General features: G+C 38.7%; 1 protein-coding gene across 2 annotated transcripts in view; it reads right to left on the reverse strand.

The window, feature by feature from the left end:
• The window catches only part of SLC6A2 (solute carrier family 6 member 2), a 73,771-nt gene that overhangs the window by 42,844 nt on the left and 15,712 nt on the right, over positions 1-15,215 (reverse strand). For both annotated transcript variants that reach the window (XM_072872475.1, XM_072872474.1), the window contains 2 exons: positions 6,064-6,195; positions 2,040-2,277 (listed from right to left, as the gene is read on the reverse strand). In XM_072872475.1, the coding sequence (XP_072728576.1) occupies positions 2,040-2,277; positions 6,064-6,195 (370 nt within the window). The remainder of the gene's footprint in view (positions 1-2,039; positions 2,278-6,063; positions 6,196-15,215) is intronic.

Genomic DNA, 15,215 nt, shown 5'->3' on the forward strand with positions numbered 1-15,215 from the left:
CCTGACCCTGTTGCATATAATATGAAACTTTACAATCAGAAGATTCAGCTCTCCCTGCTGTAAAAAGACCATGGAAATGAGTTAGGTTATTTGATATAAGAGAAAAAACACTGCTTTCTGAATTGGGCTGTCTTTATTAGGTTGGATCTGAATACACTGAAACTTTGCACAAGTTTGGGTCCACACCTGATCTTTACAGCTGGTCTTGATGAGCTAATCCAAATACTGGATAAGTGAACATAGTGCCCCTTGTGATTCCCTGTTTTTACAGATGGGGAAGCAGATGTTATAGATTGTGTTACTTAAGTGGTTATTCTTCTCATTTTTGCAATATAATCTAGTTGCTAATAACTACATGACCTAGGGACTTACTTACTGCCCCAAAATTCAGGGATCAAAGCATAATGAAATGTCGAATTCCCTTTTTGTTCTTACCTTCTGAAAACTGCACCTTGAATCTATTTCATGGTAAGGAAAGAACCCTAATATTTCAAGTTTCAGTGTACAGACAGAACACAAATTGAGCTGCTCCCCCGATCAGTGGAACTAAATCAGAACGTCATGAATAGATTCTACCACTACCTCACCCACTACAAATTCAAAATCATACCCCAAGCATGATGTGATAACAGAAAATGCGTAGAACCACTTTAAATCATAAAGGAGCAAAGCAAGAATTTAGGGATTGTATTTTGCTTTACAAAGGCTTAAGCACAAGAAAAGTATAAAGAAAACCTTTTTCTTTAAATGCTGTTTGCATGAAAGTTCTGTAATAATGCAGTTCTTCGTTTGAAGATGCTGAATGTAAAATTTCTTATAGTTCACTTCAAAGTCAGGTTCTTTAACTGACTACATGCATATATAGTCTTTTGCTATAAATGATCTCTCTTTACATTTGAGTTATGAACACATCACATACTGTCTTTGCAAGGGCAGTAGATTTCCTAGTTGTCATTATTTGCCATTGTAGTGAGTTCCTTTGAACACAAACCCCCTTACTGTTTTCAAAGTGCTGAGTTTAGTGTACCCAAACACTTTCCAACAGTTTGTGTATCACTACTGATCTTTCATTGTGCTGTCTTCAGAGGAGAAATAGCAGCCACAAATGTTTCAGAGCTAGAAACACAAACCTCAAGATCCCTACTATAACCAGGCATGGTGTAACACACACTAGGTTATTTATGGTAACAGTGGTGTCCCTTTGTTTCTACAGGGTAGGACTCAGTGCTCAGCAGGTGTGTGCCCTGATATCCTTCTATTCCCAACACAGAAATACTAATTGATTATTTAGATTAATTCAACAGCTGATTCAATTAGCCTGATGCCCACCCTTGTTTCTTTATCCTAATCAAATTCCTTTTTCCCCCGAGCTCCATAATGCAATTATTTATACACAGATTGATATCTTTGTTTTATAGTTCAGTTGCTAATTTATATACCTTTTTGGTTTTGATTCCAAGTGTTTGATTTGAGTGTGCCTTTGCCTGTTTTGACCCATATTGCAGAATGCTCTTTTGCTTAGGAATTAGAAAAAGCCCGTCTTTCTTACAACTGTGGTGCTCTCCTCCCTGCTCAGTGCTTCATCTCACTTCATTGAACTATTGAAGCAGCTGAGCAAACAGAGGTCTGCTCTGAGGTATTTTTCAAGTGGAGAAACAGGCCAACTCTGTTTAACAAATGATTATTTTAAAGCCTTAAAGTCAGCTCAGTTTGGCATGCAGTTATCTTTGTCAGAATATTGCTGTGTTTCCTTGCCCTGGCAAAGTTGGTGCAAATAAAAAAATGGAACATCAGGGAAGATTTGTGTCTTGTCCAATTCCATATTGCTCAGTGGCAAGGATTGCATTTGTACTGGAAAAACCAAAGCTTGCAGAGGCAAGAGTCTTAATCACACAGGAATACAGAAAAACATTGCAACTGCATTTTAACCTAAGTCTTATGCTTATTTTAGAGGCTGGATACTAAGCTATTTACCTTCTGGAGGAAACACTCTTAGACATAGAATTTTGAATAAATAGCAAAGTCAAGTCCACACTTACTCATAAAATTCAGCTGCAGGAGTGAGCTTGTACTTCGAGTATTTGGTACCATTGCCAAGCACTGATGCATTGAAGAGTTTCGGATCTGTACAGTTTGGGCTGTTCCAACTGTTGTCGCAGTTTGTCCAGGGCAGCTCAAATGTGAATGATGAAAACAGATAATACAGAGACCAAGCTATGATAACGTTGTAGTAGAAACCCACGTAAAGAGCTATGAGTATCACTGCATAGCCTACACCTAAAGACAAAGGAAAACTAGATTATACATTGCATTTTACATGCAACAGTATATGCAAACACTGTAGTTAAACTCAGACATACATGGTTGCAGATTCATTTTAGATCTTCAGACCAATAAAAGGAACATTTTGATATTTACATACACACGTGGACACAGTGTCACTGACCTTAAACCAAAAAATTACATTAATGATTTTGGAAAATGACTGGCTTTTAGCAAATCCAGTTGCTTGCCAGAAAAAGAAATTAAGGAGTGCAATGTCAAAATTTGCTATTGTACAACCTGTTGCTGATTTGCTTCCAATACAAAAGATGCAAGCCCACGTTAGGAGTGAAACTCACTTCATCGTCACAATGTCAGAGTCCTTGGCAACTTCTCTTGGAAAAGTAAAGCTCAAGACTTAAGTGAAGTTTCGCTATGCCTCGCGCTCCCACCCTGAGCTATGTTGGAACAGACACTGATCCCTCTCCTGTTTCTTTCCTGTTGTTACTCTCCAGATTGGCTTCTGTCAGCTTGTAACTAGGCCCAAAACACGCATGAAACAGCCTGTGCTGTTCCACCGAGGGGCTCAAGCGGTTCTGGGGCATGCTGGTAAATCTTGGTGAATATTAAGCTTGGGGCTAAACTCTGTGTGGGCCTTCAAACCATTCCATTATCTCCCCAGGATTACAGAATCCCCACTGTAAGCATTCTCTTTTGACTTTGAACATTTGTTTGTATTTTTGCCTGCTGTCAAGTGCGCTTGGAGGGTGCCTTTAGCGAGAGAGCCCCAGAGACTGCATGTTCTCCTCGTGAAAATGGACATTTTCCAGTGGTTTGGGAGGAAGCTTTGGTACTAATGTCAGAGCAGAACAAAAGTTTGTTGCCAGAATTGTTCAGGAAGCTTGGTTTACCTTGGCTTATATCATTCTTCCTTTACCCTGTGCGCAGCATTGTTCTCTGAATCCTACCCCAAAGTTGTATGTATTGCATATCACAGGTAGACACTACAGCTGTCTTATGACTATCATCACTGTACTGTCACAGCACCTAAGTGTAAACCTTTACTTCTAATTTTCTTCAGTTTAGTTTTTTGGAGATACTGCATTGGACGCCTAGCAGTTGGAGATTATTAGGCTTTCATATTTCTTGATAAAGCAAGGAAGGAGCACACACTTGGAGTATTAATCCTTGGTTTAAAACTTGCATAAGGAACAGATGCTGACCCTGAAGCAGTAGGCAGTTCAAAGACTGCTGCATATACCAAAGTTACTCTTTGCTTTTCAGGAGGCTTTTAATACATAGGCCAGTTTGCTCATCCCAAACATTGGGGAAAAGATTGTGAAAGTAAAGATGAAACTGTATCTTCAGATCCTTGGTGCTTAAATCAGTCCAGTACCTTAACACTCAAACTCTAGCGACACATTATGATCAATAGAATAGAGGGAGGGTGGAAGTCACTCAAGGGGATAATTCTTAAATATTAATGTGAATGTTAAAAGACTAAGTACGAATAATATATGTTGCACTGAAATTGGATGATTTCTGTTTAAAAAAAGTGTTCCTGAAATTCCTCCTATTCAGGAGGACAATAATAGATATTTAATATCAAGATTAAAAAATATTGGATCAAATGTATCTTAAACATCACTCCTCTGAAATCATAAGAATGTTCAGGAATGAATTTGCTCTCCTGTTCTAGGTCTAGCTTTTCTTAAAAGTAATGCTGCACCACCCACACTCTAAAATAGACCCTGGAAAATGCAGAGATGAAAACAGACTGTGTTGCAAAGGTTACAGTGTGTATTTTTAATTGCATGTGTTATGAGAGCATCTCATTAGAAGTAGAGTCCTTAGAGTTCATAGCAATAGTATTCATAACTAAAATTAGTCCTATAGTGCTTTTCATTTAGAGAAGCTGTTATAAATTTGTGTAGACTGTGTACTTTTCATTTGAGTGAGAGATTTGAGTTATCCCAGAAACAACTCAAAAGCATTAGCAGTAAAATGTGTGTGTATGTTATCAGAAGATTTGGTCAAAACTTTAAAAGTACTAGTGCCGAGGTACAAATACAACTCAATGCTTATTACTTTTTGAGAATCAAATAACTAATGCTATTCTATATCCTAGTAATAAGAACACTTAAAAATCAACAGTAATGTATGTTTAGTCCACCTTGAAAATGTCAGCTTAAAAACACAGCTGGAATGTCAACAAGACTATACATGAAATAAGTTCTGTTTTCCTTTCTCATCATCTTTTCAATCCTGCAGTCAACAGATACAGTACCTCTGAGGACAGTGGTATTTGGCTCGAACACTTTGAGATCCTTAAGGTCTAAATTTGCAGTTAGGTTTTCAAAATCCTTGTTCCCATCCAAAGGTATTAACTAATATCAGCAGGAATTTTGATTGAGCAAGGGTCTTCAGGTTCCTGGGCGCTGGTATGAATTTTGTCTCCGTGAAGGGATTATAGAAGGGCTAGGTAAATCTATATGAATTAATTTTAAAATTTTGGGGCACATATTTTATTAGCTCGCTTATTTATTTTTTATTATATCTCTAATATTTCTGTGAGTTTGGGGTTTGACTGCTAAGAAAAAACCTGCAGTTTTCCTATTCTGCAGCACTAGCCTCCTTGAAGAGGAAAGCTGTATTTTGAGAAAGAAGACTAACATTTACTCAGTGTAACCTATATCCAAGCACTGGATCTGCCAAGTTTGGATTGCTGCTGTTAAGCTCCTCAGCTTTTGTCAGTCATGGGATGAACATGACCTGAATTTTAAGCCTCTAAGACCAGCGGAGCTCGAGTGGTTTCATTTCAGATAGCTCTGTGTTGAAAAGGCTTTTAGATCAGATTTTAGATACAATCTGGTATAGATAGAAGGGAACTTACAGTTTTTGCTGGTAAGCAATGCTTAAGAAAATTCTTGAGGCTCTTAAGAAATACTTGTTTCATGTACAGAAAGCATATGGCTTTTTTCATCCAGGGAGATCCCTTTATCCCTGATCAATGCCAAACACCCTGATCAGTATCCAAACACTAACCTCGGCTATTTCTTCCTTGCAGAATGATTGCAACTCAGTGCACAAGACAGCACTCCACAGCCTTTTATTCAGTGACGCTGAGAGTTAACCCTAGTGGAAAACACTCAATAGTAATAATAATAATGTTCAGGTTTTAATAAGCGCTTTTTATTACTAGATTTGAAAACCACTTTACAAAGTCTGTCAGAATCATTGCTCCCATTTCACAGGCAGGAAAACTGAGGTACAGAGCCACAGATAACTTATGTGATGTTACAAGTCTAACAGCTGAACTACAGTCTTCACAACTCCATTTTAGTGTTCTAGCCACTGTGGTATGCTGACTTTTGCAGAGAAAGCTCCACACAATGAACTGAATGGAGTCAGTGGATGGAGTCACTGGGGGAGACAGGGCTGAACTGACCTGGATGGGATTTGGCATTTCTAAATGTTTGCATTGCCAGCCTCTCCCTCCACCTAGAGATACCCAGTTCCTCCCACTCCCCAATATGCAGGGGAAAGGGAGGACAGGGCTGAACTGCCCATGCTCATTGTTCTCTGCTGCACTCCTCAGCAATAACCCTGAAGATGATTTCTGTGGCTTTTCCCATTTTGTGCTCCACCTGTGATAACAAAAGGGCTTCTGACTTCAAGGGCTGGGGAAAGGTCAGTAAATATCATGCTGTCTGGGGAAAGATGAGAGACCTTTCCTTTGTTTGTGATCACAAGTGTGTGGCACCCTCATGGTGCTATTTAAGTGAGCAGAGGGACACTTACCTTTGAAAACTGGACAGATTTTCCACACAGTGGCAGCCCCTTCTCGGTTATACTGTCCCAGTGCTAATTCCATATAGAACAGGGGCATTCCAGCAATGATTAGGAAGAGGATATAGGGAATAAGAAAAGCACCTGGAAGGAGAATAATTAGACATTGTAGTTTGTTTTGGTTACATTTTGCTTTCTCTATTGCTTACTTTTATTGGCTAAAGACAAAGCCACTGCCTTTGGGAAGGAGAAAGGAAATATCAGGAAGGAAGAACTCATGTTCTCTTGTCCCTTTCCTGTATTTTTTTTTTTAAGGTCCCTGAGACAGAACCCCTGAAAAAAGCTGTACAGCATGGCTCCTATTTCCCCCTAATGTTTCCCCTCTGCTTTTCGGTTTCAAAGGGAAAAAAATGTGTCCCTGAAAATTAATCCTTAACTGAAGAAGAAATTATGCCAAACACACCTGCAGAGCTAAAAGGGAAAGGGACTATGAAATATTTTGTTAAGTTTTTTTAGTGTAGTGTGTTCAAAAGGGAGCATGGAGGCCAGCAACAGAAGAAAAAAAAAAATGTCGTGCAAGTTCCTGTAAGTGCAGTTTATATCATACTGTGTAAGGTGTCTGCAGGAACCTCTGGCTTGAAAATGAATCACTACTGGTCAGTCATATGGAATTTGGGCTTCCATGGCATATTTTGGTTTTTGCTATAATAAATTCCCTTATTCTTATGAAATGTGTTAGACAACTCACCCATTCTCCAACCTAGTGATACTCATCGCCTTTAATGTGGAGTATGTACTAGGATTGGTCTGGTTTCACTGCTGGGCTCAAGTACAGTGTCTTTATATTGCAGCAGGACAGTGCTGGGGCTGCTTGCACCTTCCTGGAATACATAACTTTACTTGATTGAGGATTCTCCCATGAGTTCATACCACAGAAGCTGTCAGCTGTGGAAACACCCTGATGTATCAGTGCTACTATCATAAAAAGTATTGCCAACTGAAATACAAAAGGATCATCTGATGTAGAAACTATCTGAAAATTTCTTAGCTATTTTATATGATTCAGGTCACAGAAAGAAGACTCCCCCAGTGCATGGCTACATATGATACTATAAAACAATTATAGTTGGTGTCATGTTTAATAACTGGATGCTCTGTCAGTGCTCTGCTTTGTGGTACCTGTAAACTGTAGTTTTTATTTTATTGCATAGCTTACTTGGTCCAGAACAGTTCAATTCATGTAAAATTTGTATTAAAAAAGATTAGATTGTTTTGATAAATAAGGAGCTGACAGAGTAACTACATATTGTGAATGACTGACTGCTCTTCTTAGGAGTTACCTATGAAAAAGAAACTAGATCATGAAAATAATGGTTAAATTGTTCAACAAAAGAAAAAAGAAAAACAGCAACAGCTGTCTGTTTCTCCCAATAGCAAGTAGTAGGAACTTTTGCAAACCTTCAAAATCTGCTGTACTGCTTTAGTAATTTGGAAACTTCCCTTGCAAAAGGAAATAGGTTTGCAGTGCTTCTAAATATATAAACTTACAGAAGATATGTGTGGTCTATAAAAGCATGACTGTAGCTACCTAAAACATGCCAGTAAGCAGAGTGAACTGTGTACTTAAAAAGTACTTCTGAAAGTACTGTTGTGGTTTTAAAAGTCTGAATAGTTGTTGCTCCTTTACCTTTCATGTTTGCTTTCCACAGATATTACTAGTGTGAGCTGCCTAGCATGACTGTTCAGAGAGGAAATTTTGAGTATATACTGGAGAATAAGAATGGAAACCCAAACTCTGTTCTCTTAGTCATACCACAAATCTACTTCTGAAAGTAACATGCTGTAACATAGTGGTAAGGACAATGCATTGAGCATTCAGTCATAAGTTTAGGCATTTGAAAGTTGAAATCTTGCAATGAAATAGAGAGACAAGGTATATCAACAGAAATAAAGAATAGCTTAAAGCTTTGAGAATGTATCCTAAAAGCTGAAATATAGTGGTTGCATCACTTCGGGGGCAAGAATCTTCTTGCTCATGATGTTTACAAGGAGTGTAGTGTGAATGCAACCTGCATTCACATAAGCTACTACAGTACTAGTGATACATGTTTTAATAATATTTCAGTGTTGTTCATAAGCTGCTTTCTATGATTGTCATGTTGAACTGTCATATGTTTGAATATTGTAGAGAGAAAAATATTTGTATTCAACAAATACTTGATACCCTGCAGTTCTGAGCTCTGTTCAATGTTGAAACATACTCAGCTAAATCAATCTGGGATACTACATGCTGCTTTCACTATATCTAGTATCTAGAAAAATTATTTTAGATGGTTTTACTGTCAGATTTCTTGTAAGTGACAGCCTTTGAAGTGCCATACTTGTCTTGCTTCAATAGTATTACGGTGTGTGGAGCTGACTCACAAACCTAGCTTGTATTTGGGAAGTGCGGAGTTTGCAGAGTGCTGTTTGATTAATGGCAAGAGACTGTGGAAAACATGATGCGACAAATTGAATAGGGAAATTTGTGTTTGAGAAAATGAATCCTGGAGATGTGTAATGGACATATATATTAAATGCTAGTTTAAAATATATGTTTTCTAAGTATGACTAACACCATGATGAACTGTGAAGTGTACTGTACTTAGGCACACTTGCTTAAGCATCATCTATTTAGCTGCGAGTCATTCCAGGCTTTAGTTAAAGGAGGTTTCTTTTTTTTTTTTCTTCCCCCGCCCTGCCCCCGCAAGGGATTAATAAAGTGTGGTGTAATTTTCAGCAAAGAGCAGTTACACAGCATGGCAGGGTTTCATAGCTGGGTTACTTTTCAGGTAACTAAATGATTGAAGTATTTTGAAATTGAGATAAATATCAAAGTAAGGGTGCTTAGTCACATTAAGTTGACAATGTTTTGGAGACTTCTGGAAACTTCTTGTTTAGCAGCTTCTGATTCAGTAAAAAATACCACCATGTCAGGTATTTTGTCAATATCTTGATATTTGCTCTTCTCTTCCTAGCCAATATCCAGAATCAAACTTCATGGTGTCCACTGAACCCTTTCCGAGATCATGGGCACTTCAGCAGAAAATAAATGATGGTCAAAGTATCATTCAAATTGCTGCAAACTAGAATGGTGTGCAAATACTTATAAACAGCATATGTGTGATATGTGATCAGCCTCACTCTGTGATTGCACAGGGGCTCCATTATAGGACTGGTTTGTTGTACAGTATCTTATGAACAAGGGGTGTTGTTTGGAAGGAGACTTAATACCATCCTGCATGTGTGTGATTCTAACATCCTGTGGGCCAGGGAGGAGGCAAACCAGCATCCTGGTGGGCCTCTTGCTTTAGGTTCACTGGTGTGAATTTGAGCATCATACCAGACTTCTCTGAAAGAGCAGCCTCGCTGTTAATACCTACCTGGTCTATGAAGTCAAAATGTGTTAGTAAGAGTGACATGATGCCAGCTGTGTCACTCCCACCTGTGCCACTGGCCACAGAAACTGCTGTGCTTTAATTGCATGAATCCAAGGGGCCAGTCAGATTTGTATAGCCCAGACAGCTGAACTCTTAGGGAGCACACAGTTTGGCTAACACTTCAGACTAGCTTGCCAAGATCTACCTACCTCAGAGAGCTGAGGGAATGCAATCTGTAGGATTGCTGCATTGGCAGTAACATACTGATAGCACTCAAGGGGATTCCACTCCCCCACTGCGTGATGGGATGGGGCTGAGCACACAGCTGCATCCCACAAGGCAATACTGGTCTCAGCAATCCCGAATGGTTCCTAATTTCCCTTTACAGATAGAAATCTGAAGTAATTAACATCTATAATACAGCCCTGGCATAAGAGCCATACTTGACTTGCTACTGAGTCACATGCAGCCCAAAAGCCACAGGTTGGCCTTGGGCTGTTGCGAATTGCTGCATCTCTCCCTTAACAGATTTCATGAGATCCATATACATCCCTTAAGGTACCAGTGTATACATGGACTTAAGACAGCCTTGTGTCTAGATTAAAAAACTAGATTAGGTCAAACCCTTAGCTTCTACACAACCCATCTGTGTGAAACTTCAAGTGGAAACTTACACAGAAGTTTTTTTAAAAAAACTATTACATTTAATTAATGAAGGACAAAATACAAGACAGGCTTTGCATTCCTGTGTTCAGTGCCAAAACAACTTCTTAATTTTGGTATAACAGAATCCATGCAAAAAGTGTCTCCTCCCTCTGTTCATCATTCACAGCATCCTAGCGGGTGGGAAGCAGAGAGGAATACAGCTCTAAATGCTCCTCTCAGTCCTACAGGGAGGTCTCATCTTGCTTTTAAATACCAGAAAGAAAGAAGCATTAATTTACTAATGACTGAAAAAAGGTCATTTAAACAGCTGGTGTTATCCTAAAAGGATTTGTTGATGCACACACAAGAAGCAGGCCAGGACAGGGGTAGTTGAAACAACTTTGAACTATTTGTGCTCATTAGCCTTCTGCGTTTGTTACCATGGTTATTCTAGTCAAAATGTTAACTGGCAGGGATGTCTGCTAAAACAACAAACTTTGAGCAAATATTGCAGTATATTTTCAGATAGGAGTGCTTTCAGTATTTGTGCAGGAAAAGAGTCTAAAAACAAAGATCTTCCAATTAGTGAATTGAAATAGAAGCTAATCTCTGTATCTGATCAACACTGCTTGGTTTTTTCATACAGAATAAATAGTTCTTCAAACAATATCAGCAAACAGTTGATAGAATGCAGTACGTTTGCTCAGACCATGAGGAAAATGGGTGGAAACTCTAACCTGTGCAGACTCTTGTGAATGAAAAAGGAAGTCCCCGATGCAGAGATCTTGAAATCTAGATTGTACAAGATCACCATAGGTAGAAAAACTAGGTAATCGGAAAGGCAGGCATTTGTTAGTACATGAATGTTAGTTCTGGCTCTTCAGCAGACTAGTTACCAGCTGGCTTGCACAGCCACCGAGAGCACCTCTGAAGGAGGCGAGCTTGAGCCTGCTGCTGACTCCTGGGAAGAAGGGGGGGAAGGGTAGACCTTTACTGACCTGAGATTAAAAGCAATAAGGGTTTGCATGGTACAGCAAAGAGAAGTCAGAGATACAAAGGAGCATGATGTAACCTCAGTGTCAAAGCCAAAATGATTATTTTAACAGCAGCTGTATAATGATGTTGAGCCCAGCCAGCAATAGATTATAGTAGTCAAAAATAACATTTTTCTGCAAATCAGATCGCATGACAAACTATAAAAACTTCAGCAGCACTTCGCACATATAAAATCCTCCAAGTATGCAATAAAATCTTCCAAGTATGCAACCTTTTTCATGGAAAGTATTTTTGAATCATAAAACCAGTGGAGCTATACCATGGTGAGTGACATGTTTCTTTTGAAGCCCTTATATTTAGCTATTCCCTCTAACAAACTGTTGCTAGATTTGAACCTATTTATATTTCTACTCTCAATTTGGGCTCAGAGCCTTCACTTTTTCCAGAATTCCAATTTTAACAGCATTTCTTTAACTCAAAAGAAAGTGAAAACAAATAGTTTCCAGAAACGGTTCAGTGCTGTTCATGGGCTGATGCCAACTGAAGCCTGCGTTTTTTGTCTTGAGCTGTTAACCTGCTACTGCCTTGAAGTCACTTGAAGTGACTTGAAGTGCAGTGTATTTATAAGCTGGTCACTGGGTTGTAACAGAAAAGGTTACCCAAGCCCTTCCATGCAAACCCAGTCATCTCTTTGGCTTTTTGTTACAAGAGTAATGAGCTAAAGAAACCCATTAGTAGCTATTTTGAACAAATTAATGAAAGTTAAATATACCCAGCCACTCAGAGCAGCATGATTCATTCATAAATAATACCCAAGTCATTGGCTAAGGTCCTATTTACATAAATTAATGAAATGATCACAGTTACAGCAGTCTGTAGTTTAAAGATAATCGCAGGAACATACAAGAACAGAACCCTGGCCTATGTTGTTTGATAGGAAATTAAAGAATAAATAAAGAGACATGGTGGGTTTGAGAGAATATAAATCAGGTTGGTCCAAGATGGCCAGTGTGGTAGTGGGAACTCTGGAGCTTTGCGGGAGGTTCCTGCTGCTGACCTTCACAACACTATCACTGCTGCTAGCTTAGGAAATTAAGCCATTCCATCTTCTGCCATGAGTGTGACTGTAGAAAGTCCAAAAATCTGCTTTACAACGTTGCAGTGATAGCTTTTGTTTATACATCGTGTCTCCTTATAGCAGAGGTACTACTGGAGCTGGCCCCTTTGTTTCTAAATAAATGAATTGGCATCAAGGTGAGTTTTGACAGTAGTTTGGTAAGTAAATAACCTGGAGTTTGTAACAATGTGAAGGTCTAGCTACTAACGTTCCTGCCCAAATCCATCTTGTTGATTTTGTGCCCTTTTCTTTTTTAACTACCTGGCTGGTTTAAATAAGAAAAGAGAGAGTAAGTAAGTGAGCTGGAATGTGGAGCCAGCCTGTAGACTGTTTTGTTATGTGATTTATGAAATCCCTATTACTAATGTGCAATAGGACAGGGTTTGTAGGAGTGGTAGTATCTTTTCCTGGAACAGCTAACACTGTTGGGAACAAAACAGCAAACTTTCTAGTTCACAAGCTCTTCAGAAGGGGCTGGTCAGGGGAAGTGTGTAGTACTGGACTGCTGGGTCAGCATGCAGATGCCTAGCTGGAGAATGCTGCTGCTTCACAATAGATATGACTGGAAGCTTAAGAGATGCTAAATTAAGAGGAAAAAATATTATTCTATCATTTTATTAATAGGAATGTTCTATTCGTGTTTTTTCCCCAACCTTGCAATTATTAGGGGTGATACAAGGATATATTCACCTGCAATTGCATATCAACAAAACCACTCATCTAACGTGTAGGCTGTACTTGAGATGTACAAAATCAAGCGTCTGTCAAAATGTACCCTGATTTATTGGTGGCCGAACATCCATGGCTAAAAATGTTTTTGAATGAGGACATCAGAAGCTATTTGCTGTGAGCTTGTGGATCAAGATAAAGCAGGTTTTGCTGGATTCCAGCACTAGAAAATCCATAATAACAAAACCTCATGTGATAAGTTTTCCTTGAAATGTGTGTACTGAAAAACTATTTTCTGTGATGTACAGAATATACTCATGTACATGACAGGAAATACTACTTCATGAGCTGTAGTTGTCTCTTAAGCGTAGGGAAGTCCCTGCTTGGTGCCAGGGAGATTTTGGCACCTAAAGTTTTACTTCGGTTTGGATACAGACTGTTAGTCATAGTTTTCTCTCCCTTCTCAAAGAACTTGTATGTTCATTTGTGTTTCTTTTGTCTCAGTCAGCTGTAAACTAGAATGAGTGTTTTCAAAATTCATGGATCCATCTGATTTTGATGCCAGAACAGATTGTTAGATACTTTGATCTAACTTCCTGTCTAACATAAACCAGAGTTTCAGACAGAAAAACATACAATCCTGATTTGAAGATACCACACAGATCCCTTGCTTTTTTGGTAGTTTATTTCACAGGTTAATAACTTTGGTATTATAAAAAATATTTTTTTAAAAAAAATAATTGTTTCTAATTTCAATATATCTGACATTTGATTATGGCAGTCCTTTCCCTGATAAATTAAAATACCCAGCAATACTTTCTATTTGCCTCCTGTGAAGATGCTTAAGCGCTGCAATCAAGTGTTTCAGCCTTCTTTTTATAATCTGAAGAGACTGAGTGAACTGAACTAATGAATTACAGTGTAATTCCTTACACAGACAGATTCCTGCTTTTCTGTCTAAAATTCCCACCTTACAGAATGTCTTGGTGTAGCAGGTTCATATATTGGCAGGTTGAAGAGTTACGTGGGCACTTTTTGTACCCACATTAAGTTATGTTACCCACTTTCTCAGCTGTGCATTTGATGCTTCAAGAATGCCAAGTTTATATCCCTGAGATGTTCCTCCACCTTACTAGAAAAGAGCCTGGGATGAATCCTCTGGATTTCAGCCCCTCATTTAGGCAGCATTAGTCCTTACTTTGGTCTTTCTACTCTTTCTAACGTTCTCAGGATTGCCCTTGTGGGAGCTGCTTGCTGTCCTGTGCACGTTGTACAGGGTATACATGGGGAGACTCACCTCCTAGTTATGCCACCTGCGTTGGGTGCCTAATACGAGGTGATACAATTGCCCTGGCAGAGCTAATTAGAGCCACAGTAGTAGCTAATGTACACAGTGAAACAAGGCATGTTAAATGTGCTTTGTTCTGTACATGTAACAGTGCAATTTCTGGTTCACCACACAATCTCAGAGGGAGGGTGTTCCTCTTAAAGACTGCTTTTCTTTTGCAAGTTATCAAAATAAAAAACAGCCCCAAAGTTAAGCACCCTCTGGAGAGGACGCAGTACCCATTTTAGGCAGCATGGGATTCATAACTGTGCCAGGGTAAAACAAAGTGCTTAAGACATCTTAAATCAGCTCTAGACAAGTGCCAGGCAGCTTTCAAGAGGATTAATGTACAAACCAATAGGAGGTAAATGCCTTGAAATTCTGCTAGAGAAGAATCAAGTATAAACACTCTGAGGTACACTTAAAACTTGCCTTACCATTTAGTGATTAATCCAATTTTAAGTTGTAAGCCCAATTTTTGGACTCGGTGACCAAAGCAAAACATTCCTTTTCTTTCCAGGCTTTACTAGAGATTTATTTGTAATAGTGTAATACTTTCTGTACTATCTTAATCTTTACAAACTCTTGCACAACAGAATCCTCTTAAAAGACTTCCTATCAATAAAGGGTTATGTTCTATCACAGAAGTATGAGACAGTTATACGTTCCTATCTATGAGAATTCTAGTAAATGTAACCTTTACTCTCAGTCATTATAAATGAAGCCTTCAGGATGAATGTTCTTTCTGATGCCACTAAAGGCAGCAGAATAACTATACTGTAACCTACATATAATGCATGTTTATACAGGGCTTTAAAGTAGAAGACAAAAAGTTACGTACACTATAAAGCCATTCTCCATGTTTTATTACAACCCACCTATGTTTTCTGTCAACACTACTGCGAAGTATTCTTTATGTGCCATTTTCTGGTACCTCTGTATTTCTTAGATGTGCTATATAAACTACAAAGTACAGATTTCACACATATTT

Source organism: Ciconia boyciana, chromosome 9 (genome assembly GCF_034638445.1).
Source record: "Ciconia boyciana chromosome 9, ASM3463844v1, whole genome shotgun sequence".
NCBI lineage: Eukaryota > Metazoa > Chordata > Aves > Ciconiiformes > Ciconiidae > Ciconia > Ciconia boyciana.